At 43.9% G+C, this 23,519-nt stretch overlaps 1 protein-coding gene across 7 annotated transcripts in view; it reads right to left on the bottom strand.

Moving 5' to 3' along the window:
* Positions 1–16,321: 16,321 nt before the first annotated feature.
* LOC147111785 (LIM and senescent cell antigen-like-containing domain protein 1) overlaps positions 16,322–23,519 on the bottom strand; it is a 211,182-nt gene continuing 203,984 nt past the window's right edge. For 5 of the 7 annotated variants that reach the window (XM_085999015.1, XM_085999017.1, XM_085999018.1 and 2 more), the window contains exons 7-10: positions 21,813–21,905; positions 20,889–20,937; positions 20,373–20,448; positions 19,971–20,148 (exon numbers count right to left, since the gene is read on the bottom strand). In XM_085999015.1, the coding sequence (XP_085855141.1) occupies positions 20,001–20,148; positions 20,373–20,448; positions 20,889–20,937; positions 21,813–21,905 (366 nt within the window). In that variant the 3' untranslated portion in view covers positions 19,971–20,000. Of the gene's footprint in view, positions 18,617–19,970; positions 20,149–20,372; positions 20,449–20,888; positions 20,938–21,812; positions 21,906–23,519 lie in introns of those variants that run through there. The other 2 variants (XM_085999014.1, XM_085999012.1) reach the window with 1 other exon arrangement.

Here is a 23,519-nt window from a genome sequence, read left to right as displayed (position 1 = left end):
TCTACAATATTATAATGTGAAAATGATTATGCTTTACCACAAGACTATAGTATCTTTTAAATTTGAATTAGCTGATTGGAAAAGAATAATAAAAGTTAGAGAGAGGGCAAGGAAATGGGATTGAAGTAGACAGCTTCAGTTGAGCAAGCACCAACAGTAAGGCTCAGGTCAAATTGACCCATTCAATGCTGTAAGTTCCATGATTCTATCTAAATCTAAATCCTGCAGCACTACAGGAACACTCAAAGGAATTCCCATCCTCAGCACTTTATTTGCTCCAACTTCAATTGCAACAGCAAACAAGAATACTGGTGCAACATTTTATGCAAAGAAAGTTCTTATGCTGAAATGAGGTTCTCAACAGAAACTACTGCAGGGAGCAAAATTAAACTAAATTCCAATGCTTCTTGAGAATAACTGCAAGTTTAGTATGAACCTTTGCTACAGAAACCTAGCCTTAAAAATCCAACTTGAACAGGACAGCTCAGTGGATTAGTCACTTGCCCATTTTATGCAAGCAAGGTAAGTGCCAGGGATGGAACCCATCTGAAGAATGCAACATTTGGTATTGGACCTAAGTAATAAAATAAATACATTACAAGGAGGCTAGTGCTGGCCATATTTCACTGCAGGCATACATATCCAATTTGACAACATGCATTGGCTCCCAGGGAGGCTCTCTTCGGCAACACGGGACCTCATAAAATCAGGACACATCAGTAAATCAGAGATGGAGGAACAAATCCAACCAACACAAATGCAAAATACTGTGGATGCAGTAAATCTGAAATAAAAACAGAAAATGCTGGAAATACTCAGTGTGGTAAACCACTGTTGTTAGTATTGTTGTTCACCACTGTTGTTAGTACTGTTGTTCACTGTTAGTACTGTTGTTCACTCTTGCATATTGTTGTACTTGTCTGTGCATGCCTCAGCTGCCTCCGCCCCTGGCTCCACCCTCATGGCTGGGTATAAAGGTCGCTGCTCGGCAGCCCCCGGCCCTTTTGGATACCAGGCAACCACAAGAGGCATGCTCTGTTCTTTGGTAATAAAAGCCTGTTTATTACTTTCTCAATTTCCAGTCTTTTGTAGCAATTGATAGTGCATCAATTTTATTACCAAAATTAAATGTTGGCTGCGGATGCTGATCAACCGATGGCGCAAAACGCTGAGCAGCAGGCGCTGCTGCGAGCCCTCAGACCAACATGCCTGGACCTAGACCCCCAAGAAGCGGGTTCGTCGACTAAATTCGCACAATGGCTGCGTTGCTTTGAGGCGTATCTGGAAGCCTCGACCGTGACTCTTGATGAAAATAAACTGAAAATCCTGGCCTCGAAGGTGAGCCACCAAGTCTATACTTTAATCCAAGATGCGACGACCTACGCGGCGGCTATCGACCTACTGAAAGGGCAGTATGCACGCCCGGTTAACACGGTCTATGCCAGGCACCTTTTAAGATCTCGCAGACAGCAGCCCGGGGAATCGGTGGAGGCCTTCCTACGGGCACTGTGGGTACTCGGACGCGGCTGCGACTGCAAGGAAGTATCGGCCGCGGCACATGCGGAGGGACTGATACGAGACGCTTTCGTTGCGGGTCTAAGGTCCGACTACTCCCGGCAGAGGCTGCTGGAGAAGGGTGAAATAGACCTGACAAAGGCAGTGTCCCTCGCGCTCTCGCTCGACGCGGCCCACAGAAATATGGACGCTTTCTCCCCTAATCGCCCCGCGCCGTGGACGCCGCAATCTTGGGCCATGGGACCGCCACCTCCGACTGCTGCAGCGATGTCCAAGGCACAAAAATGCTATTTTTGTGGCCAAGCTAAACACCCTAGAGCACGCTGCCCCGCGAAGAATGCTACCTGCTCCGGCTGCGGGAAGAAAGGTCACTACGTTAGCGCCTGCAAAGGGAAGACCGCTAACGCCAGCAGCGCCGCGTGCGAACCGTGGGTGCAGCCATCTTGCCCGCCATCTTGGGCTCCCCCAGCCGCGTGGGGATCGGGACCGTGGGCGCTGCCATTTTGTCCGCCATCTTGGACGCCTCCGACTTCGGTTACGGGGGACCCGGACTCCACCACCGCCTCATCGGACGACCGCATCGACGCGCTTGAACATACGCTGGCTTCCGTGACGCTGGATCAATCTCTCCCGCATCAACTGTCCAGGTCCATGATGGACATTACGGTAAACGGCTGCGCCACTACCTGCCTTTTTGACAGCGGGAGCACGGAGAGTTTTATACACCCCGACACGGTGCACAGTTACTCTCTCCCGGTCCTGCCGACGCGTCATCGCATCTCTATGGCTTCCAAAGCCCAGTCAGCGGAAGTCGGTGGCTACTGTATGGTGACTCTTTCAGTGCGGGGTACTGAATACAAAAATTTTAAACTTCTGGTCCTGCCCGATCTCTGCGCTGCCGTCCTACTGGGGTTGGATTTTCAGTGCCACCTTAAGAGTGTCACTTTAGCGTACGGTGGACCCCTCCCCCCTCTCACGGTCTGCAGCCAGCAGTTTTTAAATCACCCGCCGCGCGCCATTTGCAGCCTCTCCACCCTTAAAGTCCCCCCCCCCTCCTTGTTCGCTAACCTCACCCGCGACTGTAAGCCCATCGCTACCAAAAGTAGGCGTTACAGTGCCGGGGATAGGGGTTTCATTAAATCCGAGGTAGCGAGACTCCTGAAGGAAGGGATTATCGAGAGCTGCAATAGCCCATGGCGAGCACAAGTGGTGGTGGTGAAGACTGGCGGAAAACAGCGCCTAGTTAATGACTACAGCCAGACGATCAATCGCTACACCCAGTTGGATGCATACCCACTCCCCCGCATATCTGACATGGTCAATCAGATAGCACAATACCAGGTGTTCTCGACGATTGATCTGAAGTCGGCATACCACCAGCTCCCCATCAGGGCTGAGGACCGCCAGTACACAGCTTTTGAAGCTGACGGTCGGCTCTATTACTTTCTCAGAGTTCCCTTCGGCATCACCAACGGAGTTTCTGTCTTCCAACGGGAGATGGACCGGATGGTTGACCAGAACGCGCTCCAGGCCACTTTCCCATATCTAGACAACGTCACCATCTGCGGCCACGACCAGCAGGACCACGACGTTAATCTAGGGAAATTCCTCCGGACGGCCCAGCGGCTGAATCTCACATACAACAAAGACAAATGTATGTTTCGTACTAAGCGCCTTGCTATTCTTGGCTGCGTAGTGGAGAACGGAGTCATCGGCCCAGACCCAGATAGAATGCGCCCTCTTATGGAGCTCCCCCTCCCCCACTGCCAGAAAGCACTGAAGAGATGCCTGGGGTTTTTCTCTTACTATGCTCAGTGGGTGCCCAACTATGCGGATAAAGCCCGACCCCTCATCAAGTCCGCCTCCTTCCCCCTGACAGCAGAGGCCTGTGCAGCCTTCACTCTCATAAAAAGCGATATTGTGAAGGCCACAATGCACGCTGTGGATGAGTCCCTCCCTTTTCAAGTGGAGAGCGGCGCATCCGACTTTGCCCTAGCTGCAACCCTTAACCAGGCGGGGAGACCCGTGGCCTTTTTCTCAAGGACCCTCCAGGGCCCCGAGATTCGACACTCCTCTGTCGAAAAGGAGGCCCAGGCCATTGTGGAAGCCGTGCGACATTGGCGGCATTACCTGGCCGGAAAACGATTTACCCTGCTCACTGACCAGCGTTCAGTAGTTTTTATGTTTCATAATAAGCAGCGGGGCAAAATCAAGAATGACAAGATATTAAGGTGGAGAATCGAACTCTCCACCTACAATTACGATATCTTGTACTGGCCCGGGAAACTCAATGAGCCCCCAGATGCCTTATCACGTGGTACGTGCGCCAACGCGCAGGTTGATAGATTACAGACCCTCCACAATGACCTCTGCCACCCGGGGGTCACCAGGTTCTTCCATTTTATCAAATCCCGTAACCTGCCCTACTCCATCGAGGAGGTCAGGACCATGACCAGGAACTGCCAGATCTGTGCCGAGTGCAAGCCGCATTTTTATAGGCCAGACAGAGCGAGCCTGATCAAAGCCACGCGCCCCTTCGAGCGGCTGAGCATCGATTTTAAAGGGCCCCTCCCCTCCTCTGACCGCAATGTGTACTTCCTCAATATAATTGATGAGTACTCCCGTTTCCCGTTTGCCATCCCTTGCTCGGACATGACCAGTACCACGGTCATTAAATGTCTGAATGACCTCTTCGCATTGTTCGGTTTCCCTAGCTATATCCATAGCGACAGGGGCTCATCTTTTATGAGCGACGAACTTCGGCAGTACCTGCTCGCGAGAGGCATTGCTACAAGCAGGACCACCAGCTACAACCCCCGGGGTAATGGCCAGGTGGAAAGGGAGAATGCGACAGTCTGGAAGGCAGTCCTTTTAAACTTAAAATCTAAGGGCCTTCCGACCTCCCGCTGGCAGGAGGTCCTCCCTGCGGCGCTCCATTCCATTCGGTCGCTGCTCTGTACACCCACCAATGCCACTCCTCACGAGAGAATGTTCTCCTTCCCCAGGAAGTCCACGTCGGGGATTTCGCTACCAACATGGCTGACTTCTCCAGGCCCCGTCCTACTGCGGAAGCACGTGAGGACCCATAAGGCGGACCCCCTGGTCGAGAGGGTGAGCCTCCTCCACGCCAACCCGCAGTATGCTTACGTGGTGTACCCGGACGGGCGGGAGGACACAGTCTCCATTCGAGACCTCGCACCTGCGGGTGCTCCTGAAACACCCTCTTCGCCACCCACCGCTACCCCTGCCTACCCCCAGGACACAGTCCCCGCACGAGACCTCGCACCTTCGGGTGCCTCTGAGAGACCACCATCGCTACCCCCATTACCCATGCTCTGACCCCTGTAGACGGCATGCAGCAGCCCCAGGGTCCGCCACCTGCTACTCCTCCTCTGAACGAGACACCGGGTTCAACGTTGGATGCTGCACCATTACCGCCGCTGCTGCGACGCTCAGGACGGCTTACAAGGCCTCCTGATAGACTTCAGTACACGAATTTTTAGTGCACTTCACCCCGCCGGACTCAATTCTAAACAAGGGGTGAATGTGGTAAACCACTGTTGTTAGTATTGTTGTTCACCACTGTTGTTAGTACTGTTGTTCACTGTTAGTACTGTTGTTCACTCTTGCATATTGTTGTACTTGTCTGTGCATGCCTCAGCTGACTCCGCCCCTGGCTCCACCCTCATGGCTGGGTATAAAGGTCGCTGCTCGGCAGCCCCCGGCCCTTTTGGATACCAGGCAACCACAAGAGGCATGCTCTGTTCTTTGGTAATAAAAGCCTGTTTATTACTTTCTCAATTTCCAGTCTTTTGTAGCAATTGATAGTGCATCACTCAGCAGATTAGGCAGCATCTGTGGAGAGAGAAACAGGGTTAATGTTTCAGATCAATGACTTTTCATCAGAACTAGAAGAAATTACAGCTTTTAACCAAATACAAAGCTTGGAAAGGGGTTGGGATAGGGGAAGCAGGGAAAGAAGAAAAGGAAAGGTCTGTGATAGGGTGGAGGGCAGGAATGGAAAATCCATCAAAGAAACATAGAAGATAGGAGCAGGAGTAGGCCATTCGGCCCCTTGAGCCTGCTCCGCCATTCAATGAGATCATGGCTGATCATCCAAATTCAGTACCCCGTTCCTGCCTTCTCTCCATATCCCTTGATTCATTTAGCCTTAAGAAATATATCCAACTCCTTCTTGAATATATTTAATGAATTGGCCTTTACTGCCTTCTGTGGTAGAGAATTCCACAGGTTCACCACTCTCTGGTTGAAGAAATTCCTTCTCCTCTCAGTCCTAAATGACTTACCCCTTATCCTTAGACTGTGACCCCTGGTTCTGGATTCCCCGCCATTGGGAACATCCTTCCTGCATCTAGTCTGTCTAGTCCTGTTAGAATTTTATAAGTTTCAATGAGATCCCCTCTCATTCTTCTAAACTCCAGCGAGTATAAGCCCAATCGACCCAATTTCTCCTCATACGTCATTCCTGCCATCCCAGGTATCAGCCTGGTGAATCTTCGCTGCACTCCCTCCATGGCAAGAACATCCTTCTTCAGAGAAGGCGACCAAAACTGCACACAATACTCTAGATGTGGTCTCATCAAGGCCCTGTACAACTGCAAAGAGGAGAAAGCACTTCTCTCAGATAGCAGGTGCTGGCGACTGCACGTGACTGCAGCAGCACCACTGGGGGTGGAGGTGATGTGGTCTGGTGCTTGGGGTGGGGATCCCCTATTGGTACACTGCTGGCAGGGTAGTTGCACCATTGGGTTCTACCCATCTTATTCCACCACACTCAGGCCAAGGGAGCCTTCACCTCTTTGCCAGATTTTCAATGCTTCCCTCCACTTCTGCTATTCTGCTGTAATCATTTACTTCTCTTCAGAACCCATCTTTTGTTTCTTTACTACAACAACAACTTGTATTTATATAGCGCTTTTAACGTAGTAAAACGTCCCAAGGTGCTTCACAGGAGTATTAAAAGATAAAAAATTTGACACCGAGCCACATAAGGAGTAATTAGGGCAGGTGACCAAAAGCTTGGTCAAAGAGGTAGGTTTTAAGGAGCGTCAAAGGAGGAAAGAGATAGCGAGGTGGAGAGGTTTAGGCAGGGAATTCCAGAACTTAGAGCTATTATTGCCCACTTTTGCTCTGCACCATCATCCCTTTTGTCAATGAATCACTCCTGCCCTCCAGCCTATCACAGACCTTCCCCTTTGTTCTTTTTCTGCACCCCCCTTTTCCTTGGCACTGTATTTGCTTAAAGGCTGTTCATCTCTAAAATATTCTAGTTTTAATGAAAGGTCATCGACCTGAAACAATGGCTGGAATTTTGTTCGGGGAGGCAAGTTGGGGGCTGGGGGATCCAAGGTGGGCAGGAAACCCGGGAGGCCAGGTTTCCCAAAGGTCCTGCCGATTTTACCGGCAGGGCCTAATTTGAATGTGAGGCCTTGGTTTCCTGCCCGCAGCCAGCCAGCTTCAGAGGCTGGCTGGCTGGCTGTGGGTGGGTAGGCCTCAGTTGCGAGGGGTCAGTCTAGGGTAGGGATCGCAGGAGGGTGTTCGGGGATCACGGCAGGGGGGTTGGGATCGGGAGGGGTGTCGGCAATCGGGGGGTTGGAGAGGATTGGCAATTGGGAGAGGATCGGAGGGGTTGAAGGATCGGCAGGCGGTGGAGGGTGGTCGGGGATCGGGGAGGTCAGGGATCGGGGACATCAGGGATTGGCAGGCAAGCGGGCATCGGAGATCGCAGGGGGCATCAGCCAGGGATCGGGATGGGGTGCAGAGGAATGGCAGGGGGCCTGGAGAATCGGGGCCGGCCACTAGTGGATCGTGGCTGGCCTCATCATCATCGTTAGGGGAGGGGGGAATCCTGGGGATGGGGGGGTGATGCCTGGGAATACGATTGGAGGCCTCGTGGGGGGGGGGGGGTCTCTGATTGCGGGGGTGGGTTAGGTAGGGACCCTGGATCCAGGAAGTAGGTATAAAGCCACTTGCCTCCTGGATGCAGCAGTCCCCACCTCTGTTTAACTGCCGGGTTTCACAAATTGTGAGAATCGCGTCCACGGGCAGTTAAATTTAAAATGGAGGGGAAAATAGAGGCTTCCAGCCTCATTCCAATATTTAAATTCAGGTCAGGATTTACAATTTTAACAATTTAACTGCCCCCCACTCCAAACCCACCTGTTTTTTGATGGGGAAATTCCAGCCATTAACTCTGTTTCTCCACAGATGCTGCTTGACCTGCTGAGTATTTCCAACATTTTCTGTTTTTAAATCCAACCAACATGCTCGATGCCCTCAAGTCCTGAAAGAGTTGAAGAGAGTATTAGATATTGAGGAAAAAATGTGGTCAAACATAAAGGTCACTACTGCCCATTGAAGGTGTGGTTAACATTTGAATATGGGCATCAACGGACCTAAAAGCCAGTGGTATGCAGTTCTGAGCAGTCAGCAACATTTGTTGTATCAAAGTATGGAGGATGAATTCCATTTTGTGTTTTTTGTGACCGCTTATGTTTATCATTATATCGGTTCACCAGTAATATACATTTTCACAAAGTATTGAATGCTGTGATTTGCCACATTACAACAGTGACTACATTTAAAAAGAACGTCATAAACTGTGAAGTACTATGGATGCTGTGAGGATTTGAAAGGTGCTATATGAATACAAATTTTTTATTTCTCTTATTTTTTTGAAGGATTATGCATTTTTAACCCAAAATATCTTTGTATTTTTTTTAAATAATCCTGGTTGTTTTATTTTTTAATAGCCCAGTTCCATTATCTATTATTTTAAAATCACCCTGTGCTCCAGTGGTTTTCATTTCCTCACTTTTTTAATAGCCAAGTTGTGCTGCTTTTTTAAAAAAAAAGCTTTGTTTATGCTATTTTATTTTCCTAATTTCCTGTGCTTTTTTTTAGATCACTTATGCATTTTACTTTTTTCCCTTCCCTATTAAAGAGCACAGTGGTGATTTCTGGCTCTGCTTGCACACAAAAAATGGTCCCAGTTGGACAAAACATGGTGTGATTTGATCCTAACCAGTTTTAATATATAAACATAGAAGATAGGAGCAGTAGTAGGCCATTCGGCCCCTCGAGCCTGCTCCAACATTCAATGAGATCATGGCTGATCATCCAAACTCAGTACCCTGTCCCTGCCTTCTCCCCATATCCCTTGATCCCTTTAGCCTTAAGAAATATATCTAACTCCTTCTTGAATATATTTAATGAATTGGCATCAACTGCCTTTTGTGGTAGGGAATTCCACAGGTTCACCACTCTCTGGGTGAAGAAATTCCTCCTCATCTCTGTCCTAAATGGCTTACCCCTTATCCTTAGACTGTGACCCCTGGTTTTGGACTCCTCCACCATCGGGAACATCCTTCCTGCATCTAGTCTGTCTAGTCCTGTTAGAATTTTAAAAGTTTCAATGAGATCCCCTCTCATTCTTCTAAACCCCAGCAAGTATAAGCCCAATCGACCCAATCTCTCCTCATACATCATTCCTGCCATCCCAGGTATCGGTCTGGTGAATCTTCGCTGCACTCCCTCCACGGCAAGAACGTCCTTCCTCAGATAAGGTGACCAAAACTGCACATAATACTCAAGGTGTGGTCTCACCAAGGCCCTGTACAACTGCAGCAAGACATCCTTGTTCCTGTACTCGAACCCTCTCGCTACGAAGGCCAACATACCATTTGCCTTCTTAACCGCCTGCTGCACCTGCATGCTTACCTTCAGCGACTGGTGCACAAGGACACCCAGGTCTCGTTGCACTTCCCCTTCTCCCAATCTATTGCTGTTCAGATAATAATCTGCCTTCCTGTTTTTGCCACCAAAGTGTATAACCTCGCATTTATCCACATTATACTGCATCTGCCATGCATCTGCCCAATCACCCAACCTGTCCAAATCATACTGGAGTTTCTCGGCATCCTCCTCACAGCACACACGCCCACCCAGCTTTGTGTCGTCTGCAAACTTGGAGATATTACATCTAGTTCCCTTGTCTAGATCATTAATATATATTGTGAATAGCTGGCATCCTAGGACCGATCCCTGCGGTACCCCACTAGTCACTGCCTGCCACTCGGAGAAAGACCCATTTATTCCAACTCTTTGCTTTATGTCTGCCAACCAGTTCTCTATCCAAGTCAGTACCTTGCCCCCAATCCCATGTGCCTTAACTTTACACGCTAATCTCTTATGCAGGACCTTATCAAAAGCCTTCTGAAAGTCCAAATACACCACATCCACTGGTTCTCCCTTATCTATTCTACCAGTTACATCCTCAAAAAATTCCAGTAGATTAGTCAAGCACGATTTACCTTTTGTAAATCCATGTTGACTTTGTCCGATCCTGTCACTGTTTTCCAAGTGCTCTGCTATTACATTTTTTATAATGGACTCTAGCATTTTCCCCACTACCGATGTCAGGCTTACCAGTCTATAATTCCCCGTTTTCTCTCTACCACCTTTTTTGAACAGTGGGGTAACATTAGCTACCCTCCAATCCATGGGAACTGTTCCAGAATCTGTAGAATTTTGGAAGACGACCAGCAATGCATCTACTATTTCTAGGGCCACTTCCTTAAGTAGCCTAGGATGTAGATTATCAGGCCCTGGGGATTTATCAGCCTTCAATCCTGTCAATTTCCCCAACACCATTTCCCTACAAATACTGATTTCATTCAGTTCCTCCCTCTCATTTGACCCTATGTTCCCCAACATCTCTGGGAGGTTATTTGTGTCCTTCTTTGTGAAGACAGAACCAAAGTATGTATTTAATTGGTCTGCCATTTCTTTGTTCCCCATTACAAATTCCCCTGATTCTGACTGCAAGGGACCTACGCTTGACTTCACCAATCTTTTTCTCTTCACATATCTATAGAAGCATTTACAGTCAGTTTTTATGTTCCCTGCACGCTTACTCTCATACTCTATTTTCCCCCTCTTAATTAATCCCTTTGTCCTCCTTTGCTGAATCCTAAACTGCTCCCAATCCTCAGGTTTACTGCTTTTTCTGGCCAATTTATATGTCCTCTCCTTGGATCTTATGCTATCCCTAATTTTCCTTGTTAGCCACTGTTGAGTCACCTTTTTTATTTTATTTTTATGCCAAACAGGGATGAACAAAATCTGTAGTTCATCCATGCGATCTTTAAATGTTTGCCATTGCCTATCCACCGTCAACCCTTTGAGTAACATTCCCCAATCAATCCTACCAAACTCGCGCCTCATACCATCGTAGTTTCCTTTATTTAAATTCAGGACCCTAGTCTCTGAGTCAATTACTTCACTCTCCATCTTAATGAAGAATTCTGTCATATTATGATCGCTCTGCCCCAAGGGGCCTCACACAACAAGATTGCTAATTATTCCTTTCTCGTTACATAATACCCAGTCTAAGATGGCCTGATCTCTAGTTGGTTCCTCGACATATTGGTCTAGGAAACCATCCCGTATATACTCCAGGAATTCCTCCTCCACAGTATTGTTACTAATTTGGTTAACCCAATCTATATGTAGATTAAAGTCACCCATGATAACTGCTGTGCCCTTATTGCAGACGTCTTTAATTTCCCGTTTATTGCCATCCCCCAACCTCTGCATTACTGTTTGGGGGGTCTGTATACAACTCCCACTAATGTTTTCTGCCCTTTGGTATTTCTCAGCTCTACCCATACAGATGCCACATCATCAGAGCTAATATCCTTCCTTACAATTGGGTTAATCTCCTCTTTAACCAGCAATGCTACCCCACCTCCTTTTCCTTTTTGCCTGTCTTTCCTGAATATTGAATACCCCTGGATGTTGAGTTCCCAGCCTTGGTCACCCTGGAGCCATGTTTCCGTAATCCCAATCATACCATATCCGTTTACATCTATTTGAGCAGCTAATTCATCCACCGTATTACAAATGCTCCTTGCATTAAGACACAAAGCCTTCAGGCTTGTTTTAACACTCTTAAACCTTTTAGAATGATTATTTACTGTGGCCATGTTTGATTTAAACCCTTGATTTCACTGATTGCCACTTTTGCTTTTCTCCTTCCTGTCTTTTGCTTCTATCCTTGTTTCCCTTCCCCGTCTCCCTGCACAGGTTCCCAACTCCCTGCCATTTTAGTTTAAACCCTCCCCCACAGCACTAGCAAACACACTCCCCTCTAGGACATCGGTCCTGGTCCTGCCCAGATGCAAACCGTCCAGTTTGTACTGGTCCCACCTCCCCCAGAACTGGTTCCAATGTCCCAGGAATTTGAATCCCTCCCCCTTGCACCATTCCTCTAGCCACGTATTCATCTGAAATATCCTTCTATTTCTACTCCGACTAGCACGTGGCACTGGTAGCAATCCTGTGATTACTACCTTTGAGGTCCTATTTTTTAATTTACCTCCTAACTCCCTATATTCAGCTTTTAGGACCTCATCCCGGTTTTTACCTATATCGTTGGTACCTATATGCACCACGACAACTGGCTGTTCACCCTCCCCTTCTAAAATGCTCTGCAGCCGCTCAGAGACATCCTTGACCCTTGCGCTAGGGATGCAGGATACCATCATGGAGTCTCGTTTGCGGCCGCAGAAACACCTATCTATTCCCCTTACAATAGAATCCCCTATTACTATAGCTCTCCCACTCTTTTTTCTCCTGTCCTGTGCAGCAGAACCACCCACGGTGCCAGGAAGTTGGCTGCTGCTTTCTTCCCCCGATAAGCCATCTCCCTCAACAATATTCAAAGCGGTCTATCTGTTTGAGAGGGGGCTGGCCACAGGGGACCCCTGCACTACCTGCCTGCGCCTACTACTCTGCCTGGCGGTCACCCATTCCCTTCCTGCCTGTGCAGCCTTTATCTGTGGTGTGACCAACTCATTAAACGTGCTATCCACGACGTTCTCAGCATTGCGAATACTCCAGTATGTATCCATTCACAGCTCCAGCGCCACAATGCAGTCTGCCAGTAGCTGCAGCTGGATACACTTCCCGCACACATGGTCATCAGGGACACAGGAAGTGTCCCCGATTTCCCACATAGTACAGGAGGAGCATACCACGGCGCCGTGCTGTACTGCCATGACTTACCCTTTAATTAATTCACGTTAAATTAAATCAAACCAATCCCACCAATTACTCTACAATTTCACCAGTTCCAGAACGTACCTGATTTTCCAGTGTTGGGTGGGGGGGTCGAGGGGGGAAGGGCAGGGTGGGAAAGAGATTTCCTCGAGACCAAGGTTCCCATCTGAAACAGTTGGGAGTTTCCTTTGCATTTTGAAAGGGGATTAGAGAAGGGCACAAAATTGTTTTTATGGCCTGGGGGTGTACTGGATACCAGGTCCCCAGCATGTTCATGGCAAGGAGCCCTGTGCCGGACTTGTAGATGGGAGGGCCATAAAAGTGGGTTTTTAGGCCTTTTAAAGCCCCTTGTATTTTTTTTTGCTGTTGACATTTCATCTTTCATGTGCCTTTGTATCTGTTATTCTTTTTGACCTAGCTTTCTTTATTGGCACCAGAAGATTTGCCAATAGGGCTTCGCTGATTTGACAAGGTTAGAGGAAGAACAGGATATGCGAGATGCCTGGCAGGTCAGGCTGCTCAAGAGGTGTTCCACACCCACAAATATTCACCCACACAAATGTTGTGCTGGTCGGGGCTGGTCTCAAAGGAGAGTGAAACAGCAGATCCCTGGTGGAATCACAATAAAATGCGAATGCCTGACTAATTATTATACTGGAAATTTCTTCAGAAGCACCCAATCATAGTATGTCATACTTTGCATGGTATTGCATGGAAGAAGGCACACCAAAGTAATCAGGAGCCAGTGTTATGTTTGCTACATCTGCCAAGATGTCACCAATCATAGGAACAGTAGACCTTTCAGCTCCTCAAGCCTGTTCCACCATTCAATTATATAATTTCTTTTGGCCCTGGCAAACATACCTGGGAATAACTATGCAAACTGCCTTCTCAGGGTCTGGATCAGCAGAAGGGCATATGCCAAACTGTACCATTTGCTCGAAGGGCATCTGCAGCTGGTATGCAGTATGGAGCTTCCACATGCACAAGAACAGTAATAAGCAGTTGTGGCCCAAACGTGGTTGCTCCTTCTTCCAGGCAGGCCATAGTGCTGGTCCAAGGGATAGTGCTGTGAAGTGACACCGAGGACAACTCTCTTCACAAGCATCTCATGCAGCATCACTTTGACTTCAGCAGTCAAACACGGTGGCTCTGCCACCTCTTGTTTGTGGACAAATGCCTGTACCTTCGGTCCCCTTTCCTTCATTAAGGCCTGACATTTTCTAATCCCCTGACACCAGCTTTGGCAAAGGCTGCTGAAATGCTTTTTAATGCTCTCCGGAAGCTTTCTGAATTTTACTTTTTCCTTGTGGCACACCACTTTAATTGTTCCAATCCCTTTAAATTTGACTTCCATACAATTTTCCTCTCCTACCAGTGGCATCTTCCCTAAACACTTCAGAGTTTGCATCTGGAATTGTGAATAATTATGGAAGTAAGCTTCAACTGGAAAATTAGAAGGGTTTTACAACTGGAGAAAAAAAATTGCTCATTAACTATTCTTAAGGAGATACACAGTTGCTTGCCCTGTTCATAGGTCCCAGGTCCCCTGGAGAGGACACCACATCGTTTTGGCTCTCTAAATCACAGTAAGTTCCAGTGCAAAATTCCATAGAAAGTCAGTGGGCAAATGAAAGTGTAATGAACGGCTGGCACCGTTCGTTCACCGCCAAGAGAAAAATCTGGCCCAGTAAGTCTAGACTTGGGCTATTAAAAGGCCAATGTGCTACTGCTGCTGTTGTGCAAGGCAATATTGTCATACATAGATCAATGGTTGATTAATGTCCAGCAAGGGATTTTCTACCTGTCTAGAATTTCTTAGTCAGCTCTACAGTAGACTTGAATAAACTGAAATGGTCCTTTGATGAAAACTTGAAAAGAGAGTCTCTATTGCTCCATGAAGTTCTCAGATCACATGGTGAAGCAAATCTCAAATTCCTACCTCTTGTGCAATACTTGAATGATTACTCTTGGATGCAAGGACATATTTGAGTTTCCTCCAGCCAACTGCCTGTTTTCTGGGGGGGTGGGGCAGAAGGAGGGGAGGAAGCTGGAGAGGGTTTGATGGAAGGCCACAATCTAATTTTCAATGAACTTTTGTGAATAAAAAACACAAATCTGCAATTCCATGGACCTGCCCTTCCACTTACCAAACTCCTAGTGTATAAATGCATTACAAGTATTAATGCAAAATGTGTGTGGGCAGGGTTGGCGGGGGGGGGGGGAAGGAGGAAAGAGGGAGCAAGGATGTGGAAGCATTTTAGCTGGTAATAACCATTACTGTCAGGTAAGAATACCTCAATTAACTTTAACATGATTTGTGAAAAATAAAAACTATTTGGTCCTTGATCCTTTGACTTTTGGAATATATTTTCACTCGAGTTTTGAATAACATAAAATGTTTGGTATAAATGCATTTCTCTATTCTCTATCTTATTGGTAGGTTTGATCATTTCATTCTGGAATGTATTAGAATTTCTATTACATTTGTTCAAAACATATTTTACACCTTCAAACAGGAATCAAGGAAATAATTAAGACATTAATATGTGACATTTGGTTTACTAAGAAAATGCCATATTTCATGAATCTTTTTGTTTCATTCTTCTGGTTTCATAAACTCAATGAAATTACTTCAGTGGCAAATAAAAGTTATTTGGAATCACCGATTCTTATGACTAATTGGGAGGAGTGAATGGGGAAGGAGAGTGAGAGAGAGGTACAGAGAGACAGGAGAAATTCTAGATGTGGCCATACAGGTTAAGTATTACACTTTTAGTTTTGTATTTAACACTTAATTATACATCCAATTTGCTTTCTCCAACAGCCTCGCAGCACTGGTCATGAACCAACCATATTTTATGTTGCGCAGCCTTATGAGGTTAACTTTGCATGCTGTATATATGCCTGGAATTAGCATAACTAAACAGTACCACACTACATTTGTCAACATTGAAAATATATCTGCCACACCTGTGCTATTCCCCCAATGTATCTTAGCTGAAAATATGGGTTATAAGGAGGTTTTGGTGGAGAGAGAAGGGTTTAGACAGTGAGTTCCAGAGGATAGGGCCCTCTGTATGTCAGCTTAGTCTGTTTTGTCCAAACTCCTAACCTCTCTCGCTCACCTTAATGTCATCAGCAAATCTAGGGACTGTACTCCTGATGCCTTCAACTAAATCACTGATAAGTTAGTGAAGAGCAACAGTGCCAACATAGATCCCTACAGGACATTCAACATAGCTGCCAGCAATGGAGCAACAACTCAAACAGATGGTTTTGTCCATTTACAACTCCCTGCAAAGCTGCTACCATTAATATCCATCCTCTGCCTACACAAATGCAACCAATCTGCAATCCAGCTTAAATTTTGACCAAACGGCTAGGATGCAACCTCACTCAACAGATACATACACACAAGGGGGCAGCGGTGAAGTGAGGGCAGGAGGGGGCAATAAAGAGATTCCTGAAATACATCCATTACAACCAGCCAGATTTATATTGGAAAGTTGAAGTGCACAATCCTTCCTGTGAAAGAAACGCACATTCTTTATGGCAAAGGATGGACATAACACATTACATGCAAGAAAGAAGCGTACATGAAGCAGGCATTATTAACAATACATAACCACTGAAAATTAAGCACAGTATTGACTACACTTTGCTGATTTTGAAAAATAAGTTCCATAAGAAAATACAAAGCAGCAAATATGACCAAGTGGGATAATTCACAATATGTATATTTTATTATATAATACTGGAGTACTGTATAGCTGTGGGATACAGGAAAAAATACATTATTTAATGATAAAGTAACACAAATTCAGTATGTGCTTCCCATTACAACATGCTGGATAAATATCATTAGTTTTCAAGAAATTAATATATTGATGTAGATGTCACTTCATCATATAACTACTTCACTAGAATGCACCAGTGGGTAATTACAGAACTGACATTTGAGATGAACTTGTTTTCAAATTTTACAGCATCTCATTATGTAGCACCAGCAATTATTACAAGAAGAATTAACAAATATGCTCAACTGCAACAAAACTGATAGAAAAGAAAGTTACTGGATACTATTAACATCTATTAACATGTCCAGCAGTTTTGGTACTTTTATTAAATTAAAGTTTATAAAACACTACAAGATTTGCATCTGTTATCATGGTTTGTAAAGTACCATCTATGCTGAACTGTAAGGTGCAAGAACACCATCGTCTGGTCACATAAAAGTTCTTCAGACATGGCTGTCCATGTTTCTTTAGAAATTAAGAAGTTTCTCCAGAGTTTGTTATACTTTCTACTGAACATTAAAAATATAAATGTCGCAGTTGACCAATTTTGCTTTCAAGTACATGTAGGGAAACCATAGCATATATTGCTTAAATGTTGTATTACAGTATCTACCATGCTAAATATATTAGGAAAAGCAATACACACTTAAATTGATGTACAAGATTTTAAAAAGAGGTCATGCATACAAAGCTAATTCTGTCAAAATGGAGTACTGCTGCTGTTACGGCATCTTCCTGCTTGAAACATGAATAAAGGTGAAAATTCAATGAGAAATACATAATTAAGCCACTATATGGCAGTTGGCATAACCTTCTCCTGTTTTTCCTCCAAGTGTTATTTTACTTTATCATAGTACTTTTCAAAATTAAATACTCCACGTCTATAATCCATGCTCTTTTTAAATTTGGAAACGGATCATTTATCTTAACTAAAAGCAATTTTCCTACATAAAGTATGCCAATAATATACTTTATTTCTAAATGATGCAGCGTTTTACAATCAACACCTTATAGCGGTTACAAACTGTACAAAAATAGTAAAAGTTTATGCATATACATCATTAGAATATATACTGAAATATATTGATCAATAGAACTCCTACATGTTAGCAGAGTACACTGAAGGAATGTGGAACAGTGACTTTTGGTTTAATTTGCATCTCTTGTAAGTGTCTATAACTCCATACAATCATTTACAATGGAAAAGAGAAAGAAGCATTGATTTGAATATTTTATGTAGTGTAAGCTTGGAGTGAAGCACATTAAGTAAAATAATGTATATTGTAACATAAAGCGTTCAGTGATGCTTCTAACCAGAGCATTTTTGATAGTATTAGGCTGATAGTTTGCCGAATCAAAACCTCAGTTACTGCACAAGTGAGCAGATTACATATTAATTCCCTCTGCTATAATGGATTTGAACAAAATCAGCATCACTTCATATTTTCAATTGTTAGGTGCGCACATGGAGACTTAACAGCATGTACCAAAACTTTTCTGAAAATACAGTAAAGGAGTACCATTTTAGGGGGAAAAAATCCACTTCACCATTTTTAGATGGCACTCTGGTGCAGCATGTTAACTTACTTACATGCTGTCAGAGTAGTGTGGTCTGGGTTCTCCCAGTGAATTCACAAACTCAGTCAGGCCAATGATAAGGCACTTCCCCATTGGAAGGGGAGGGTACAATGTACAAAAGAACAGTTGGAGGCCGAATCATGTCAGCCCACAATATTGCTCTCACGTAATTCCTAGGGAGCTGTTGAGAGCAGCAAAAGGACAATAATCTATGCACTTAGCCAGCCAGGCTATATTTATGTGGCATCACAAGGTTGGGGGGGGGGGGGGGGGGGGGGTGCGGAGGAACAACTATCAAATAGGGATTACTTTTTTATTTATATAGTTAAACAAATGGATCTGCCTGTAAGGTTAAAGTCAAATCTAGACTTTTATAAACTGATCTTTAGTGGTGACTTTTGGATTTAAATCACTTGCATTTAGAATATTGCTACAAATGTACTCAGTTGACTTTTTGTTATTAGAAAATGTGTTTGAATTTAGAACAGCTACTTTGCAAATTGACTGTAAAACACAAGTAGTTTCCTTATTTCCGTCCAGCACTTTCAGCCAGTTTCTTCAGTCTCTTCTTCAGCTCCAGAGGGAATTTCTCATAGCATTTCTTACAAACTGGCTTCATATCAAACTCCACAAACTTGTTTCTATGGAACAAAATAAAAGAACATTTCTTGCTTTAGCTAAACAGAAAAGGTCAGTGGACATGCTCAGTCATACAGACCTTTCTATCCAGTCTTAGTTTTCAAATGCAACCATAATAGATGGAATGGAACAACATGCAATTTTGGAGTGTAGTCTTAAATATCATCTATAAAACTGATCAAGAGGGTTTAAACTGCAGTAATAATTTTTTTAAAAGCCCACTACCAAAATGTAATCATTAAATGTGGCTATATGAAATGTCAGTCAACATGGTAAAAGGAAATACAGGTAGTTTTATATTACTGAGAGGAGCATGGCAAGGAAAAATCTGCAGTATTTCAATGGATTAATTTTCATTATTTAGACACCTGATTTAGTACATGAGTATATGAAATGTCTTGTAATCACTGATGTTTATTGCAATGAAGATAAATGATCTTAGATGCTGAAATTTCTACGAGTTGATAACTTACATTTATGTAGCACCTTTAAAGTAGTAAAAATGTCCCAAGATGCTTCACAGAAGAGTTATTAGACAAAATGTGACACTGAGCCACAAAGAAACTTTAGGACAGGTGACCAAAAGCTTGGTCAAAAAGATAGGTTTTAAAGTACATCTTAAAGGAGGAGAGAAAGGTAGAGAAGTTCAGGGAGGGAATTCCAGAGCTTAGGGCCTAGGCAGCTGAAGGCACGACCGCCAAAGGTGGGATGATGAAAATCGGGGATGCGTGAGGCCAGAATTGGAGGAGCAAGAGATCTTGGAGGGTTGGAGGGCTGGAGGAGGTTCAGAGATAGGGAGGAGCAAGGCCATGGAGGGATTTGAAAACAAGTGTGAGAATTCTAAATTTATGGTGTTGGTGGACCAGTGCCAATGTAGGTCAGCGAGCACAGGGGTGATGGGTGAACGGGACTTTGTGGAGTTAAGGTATGGGGCAGCAGAGCTTTGGATGAGCTCAAGTTTATGGAGGGCGGAAGATGGATGGCCAGCCAGTAGAGTATTGGAATAGTCATGTCTACAGGTTTCAAAAGCATTAAGTAGTATATCAAAAATAATCTGCTTTCCTTTTTACTTGACAGGCACCTTGATGTTGATGCTTGATCATGTGCAACTTAAAAAAATCTCTCAAAGCAAAGCATGATTAAAAAAAAGTTCAGGATTAAGATGATTAGATTTTAAGTTACAGCCCAAAAGGTACATGATGAGAGAGAAGCAGGCAGATGGGCTGCGGCAGGGGCAGAGACGGGCGATGTTACAGAGGTGGAAGTAGGCCAAAGAATACAGAAAGAATGTCAAGGATGCAACAGTACAGAATGAGTTGATTAAAACATAAACACATGGAAATCAAAGATACTAACCAAGGACAGAAGAGGAGAGATAGACATTGCTTACAGGCAGATATCCATCAATTTTTTCTTTTTCTGTTTTTCTTTTGCATCTCTTTCCCGTTTAGCAAGTCGCCGTTTTAACTCTTCAGGCAATCGCTCGTAACAGTGTTTACAGACTGGTTTCAGATCAATTTCAACAAATTTGTCTCTTCACAGAATGGATAGTGGATAGAAAAGGATAGAACACAGACAGAGTAATGTATGAAACAAGGGAAGTATAGAACCACACAGAAAAAAATGAGCGTTGCCTTTCTGAATGTACTTTTTTGGAGATGAAGATAACCAGAGCATAGCCACAGAAAGAGACCAAACACATTAAAAGTTAATGATTTAAAAAACACACCATATAGTGACAGGACTTAAACTACTTACTTGAGTGTTAGCTTGGTGTTGCAAGTTGAACAGGCAAAGCAGTTAACACACCAAGCCTTGTTCAAAGCAGATACAACTGTACAGGAAAAAAAGTTGAAATATACAGTTAACCACAGCACTAATATCTTCCTTACTCATATTTATCCACTTGGTTTATTAGCGATTGCTTATATTCAGGTTTAAAGTAAATATTTTAACATTTAACAAAAGATTGAGGAATTCAAACGCATTGTACAAATTCTCAAATTCTTGGGACTGCCAAACTTTTAAAGAAGGATGATTGGTTTGTGGGGAAAAAGGAAGGAGAAAGAAATAATACTGTGCAGAAAATGTTTGAAACTATTTTATTTGCCACATTTAAAATCAGAAAATTATTGTTTCTGGATGGTACGGTTTCACTGAAACTGGGTCAGGATCGAAAATAGAAAAACAATTCCTGGAACTTTATTAGATATAAATGTTACATACATCCAGTCACAAATACTTCAACCACACAACAAGTACTTCAAAACTTACCATCTCCTTCAATCACACGATTACAGTGGTAGCAAACATCACCAAACAGCTGAAAAAGTAGATAATTGTAAGATTATGGTCAAAGTATATAAGCTATATCAAAAGGAATAAATTTAAAACAAGAAATTTTTTTCTTCAGAGTTATTTCTTATTTACATCAGGGATCAAAACTATTCTTAGAGTCAACTCGGCTCAATTGGTAGCATTCTCGCCTCTAAGTCAGAAGGTTGTGAGTTAAAGCCCATCTCTAGGACTTAAACACATCATCTTGGTGCACTGTAATTCAGGAATGTTAAACTGAGGAGAGTTCTGCCTGTTCAGAGGGGCAAAAAAGATCCCATGGCCTTGTTTGAAGAGCTCTCCCAGTATCCCGGCCAATATTCATTCCTCAAGCAACACCGCTAGTCAATGATCTCATTGCTGTTTGTGGGACCTTTCTATCTGCAAATTTCCTGCTAAGTTTACTTACAAAACAACAGTGACTGCACTTCAAAAGTAATCCTGATCCATGAAAGGCTCTATAAATGCAAGTTCTTTCTTTCTTACAAATCTATTCGAATAAATGCTGGATGGTACAAAATATTCAAAACTAGCTGCTACAGATGTCCTGTATAATTATTTTAAAATATGCATTAGTATAAACAAACTTTTTGATTCAAGAGAAAAGAGAAAAAACAAGGACTAACATCGCACAACAAGCTGGCCATTTCAAAGTTAGTAGCCTACTTATTGTAGAAAGGTTGGACTCAACATTATGAACATATTCACAAAAAGCAGTCAGGCTGCAAAAATTAATATATTCTCACCATTGGAATTTAAAATTCTAGCTTAATATTTACATGTAAAATCACACTAAAGTTGCTATACTTTGGTAAAAACAAAAAATAAATTACTGAATTAAATGTCAGAGTATTGCAGCATTACCTGATTATAGTGAGTTTCACAGTAAGCCAATCCCTTCCTCTCGTAGTGACGATGACCCAGAAAAGGTTTCTCGCACTTGGCGCACACAAAATGCTGTAAATGGAATTGTAACAGAGCTTCAGCTTGATAATTGATCCTTCCACAAATAAGTCACTAAAGGCAACTGCTGCGGCCGTCAAGTCAGAGCCAGATCAAATGATCAAGAAAAGGAACTAAATAGGGCATGAATTTGTTCAGAGTAAAGCATAGCCAAAGCTACATGTTGTACTTTCTTTACCCTGTATCTAAGAATTCTCCATTTTAAAATGTCATAACCAGCCTAGCTAAAAACTGTTGTCCTGGGTTAAATAAACTTAAGGAAAAACAAAGGGCAAAAAAAAATCTCAATTGATTTTTGAATTGGGAGAACAAATTGTTAGAAGAGGATAGGGTGCTTGAGTTGCAGTACCTGTTCAGATTTCTATCTTCAGTTCATTTCCTGAGTAACACAAATACACACTAAAATACAAATCTTTTCTTGAAACTCTCACTACTATTTTTGCCATTTTAGTTGGTTCCATAGGACAATATGCAGGCAAACTGCTCTCAGATCTCTGCAATCATCTGCTTGTGGGTGTGAAGAGTTTAGGGTGGGGAGGTGGGGGAAGAAGAATACATCAATCGGGGGCAATTTTGGGGAAAGGAAGGGAATAGATTGCCTGCTGCCCCTCACATACCTAACTGCTGGTTTGTACATTTTGAAATTTATGGGCCCTGAGTGTTTAGACAGGGGTTTGTTTTTAGCGCTGTTGCCCAGGTTGTGGATAAAACCTAAATCAGAACTAAAAGCTCAGTTCGTGTCAGCAACTTGAGATATGTGCAGCTATGAAAACAAAAGCACTCCTGCTGGAGCATATTTCTTAAAAAATCAATTTAGCATATTTAAAACAATTAAATTTAATGCTTAGTCTGGTGACAGCTACCTCCCAATCTGAGTCACCTCTTTCAAGGCTAAGCTAAAGGATGCTCAGGGATACAGCTTTGAAAGCCATTTTAATACATTTCAAAACATATTTCATGCAGTTGTTAGACCCGTAATAAGATGGTGATTCTTTCTATAAGCTGCAATATTTATGAAATTTACATACTTTATGTTCTACCATTCAACAATGAAGTACAATAGGATTATCACAATGTAGTAGTGCAACAGGCTAGACCATCAACATGTGGTGCTATGGATATGTAAGGCACATCAATCCTCTACTGTCTAAGCCACATTATCATGGGAAAGTACATAATGGAGGTCAGGCATTTCTCACAGGAAGAGGAAAATTAAAAAAAGCTTCAGTAGGGCATCATCACCAAACTGCTTTTGCACACCTCCTAATGGCTAGTCCAGTGATCGTGGTGTAGATACAACAGTATATCATCTACTCAGCCTGGCCTGACTGTTATACTCACAGAATCATATTTTTCAGCCAATGTCCCAGAGTCCACCATCACCATCCCTGGGTATGTGCTGTCCCACCGGCAGGACAGACCCACCAGTCGTGGCGGCACAGTGGTATACAGTCAGGAGGGAGTGGCCCTGGGGGTCCTCAACATTGACTTCGGATCCCATGAAGTCTCATGGCATCAGGTCAAACATGGGCAAGGAAACCTCCTGCTGATTACCAACTACCGTCCTCCCTCAGCTGATGAATCTGTGCTCCTTCATGTTGAACACCA

Source organism: Somniosus microcephalus, chromosome 10 (genome assembly GCF_052327205.1).
Source record: "Somniosus microcephalus isolate GS21.2 chromosome 10, FLI_Smic_1.0, whole genome shotgun sequence".
Taxonomy (NCBI): domain Eukaryota; kingdom Metazoa; phylum Chordata; class Chondrichthyes; order Squaliformes; family Somniosidae; genus Somniosus; species Somniosus microcephalus.
Note: the sequence above shows the minus strand (reverse complement) of the source record. Positions and strands in the feature narration are given on the sequence as shown.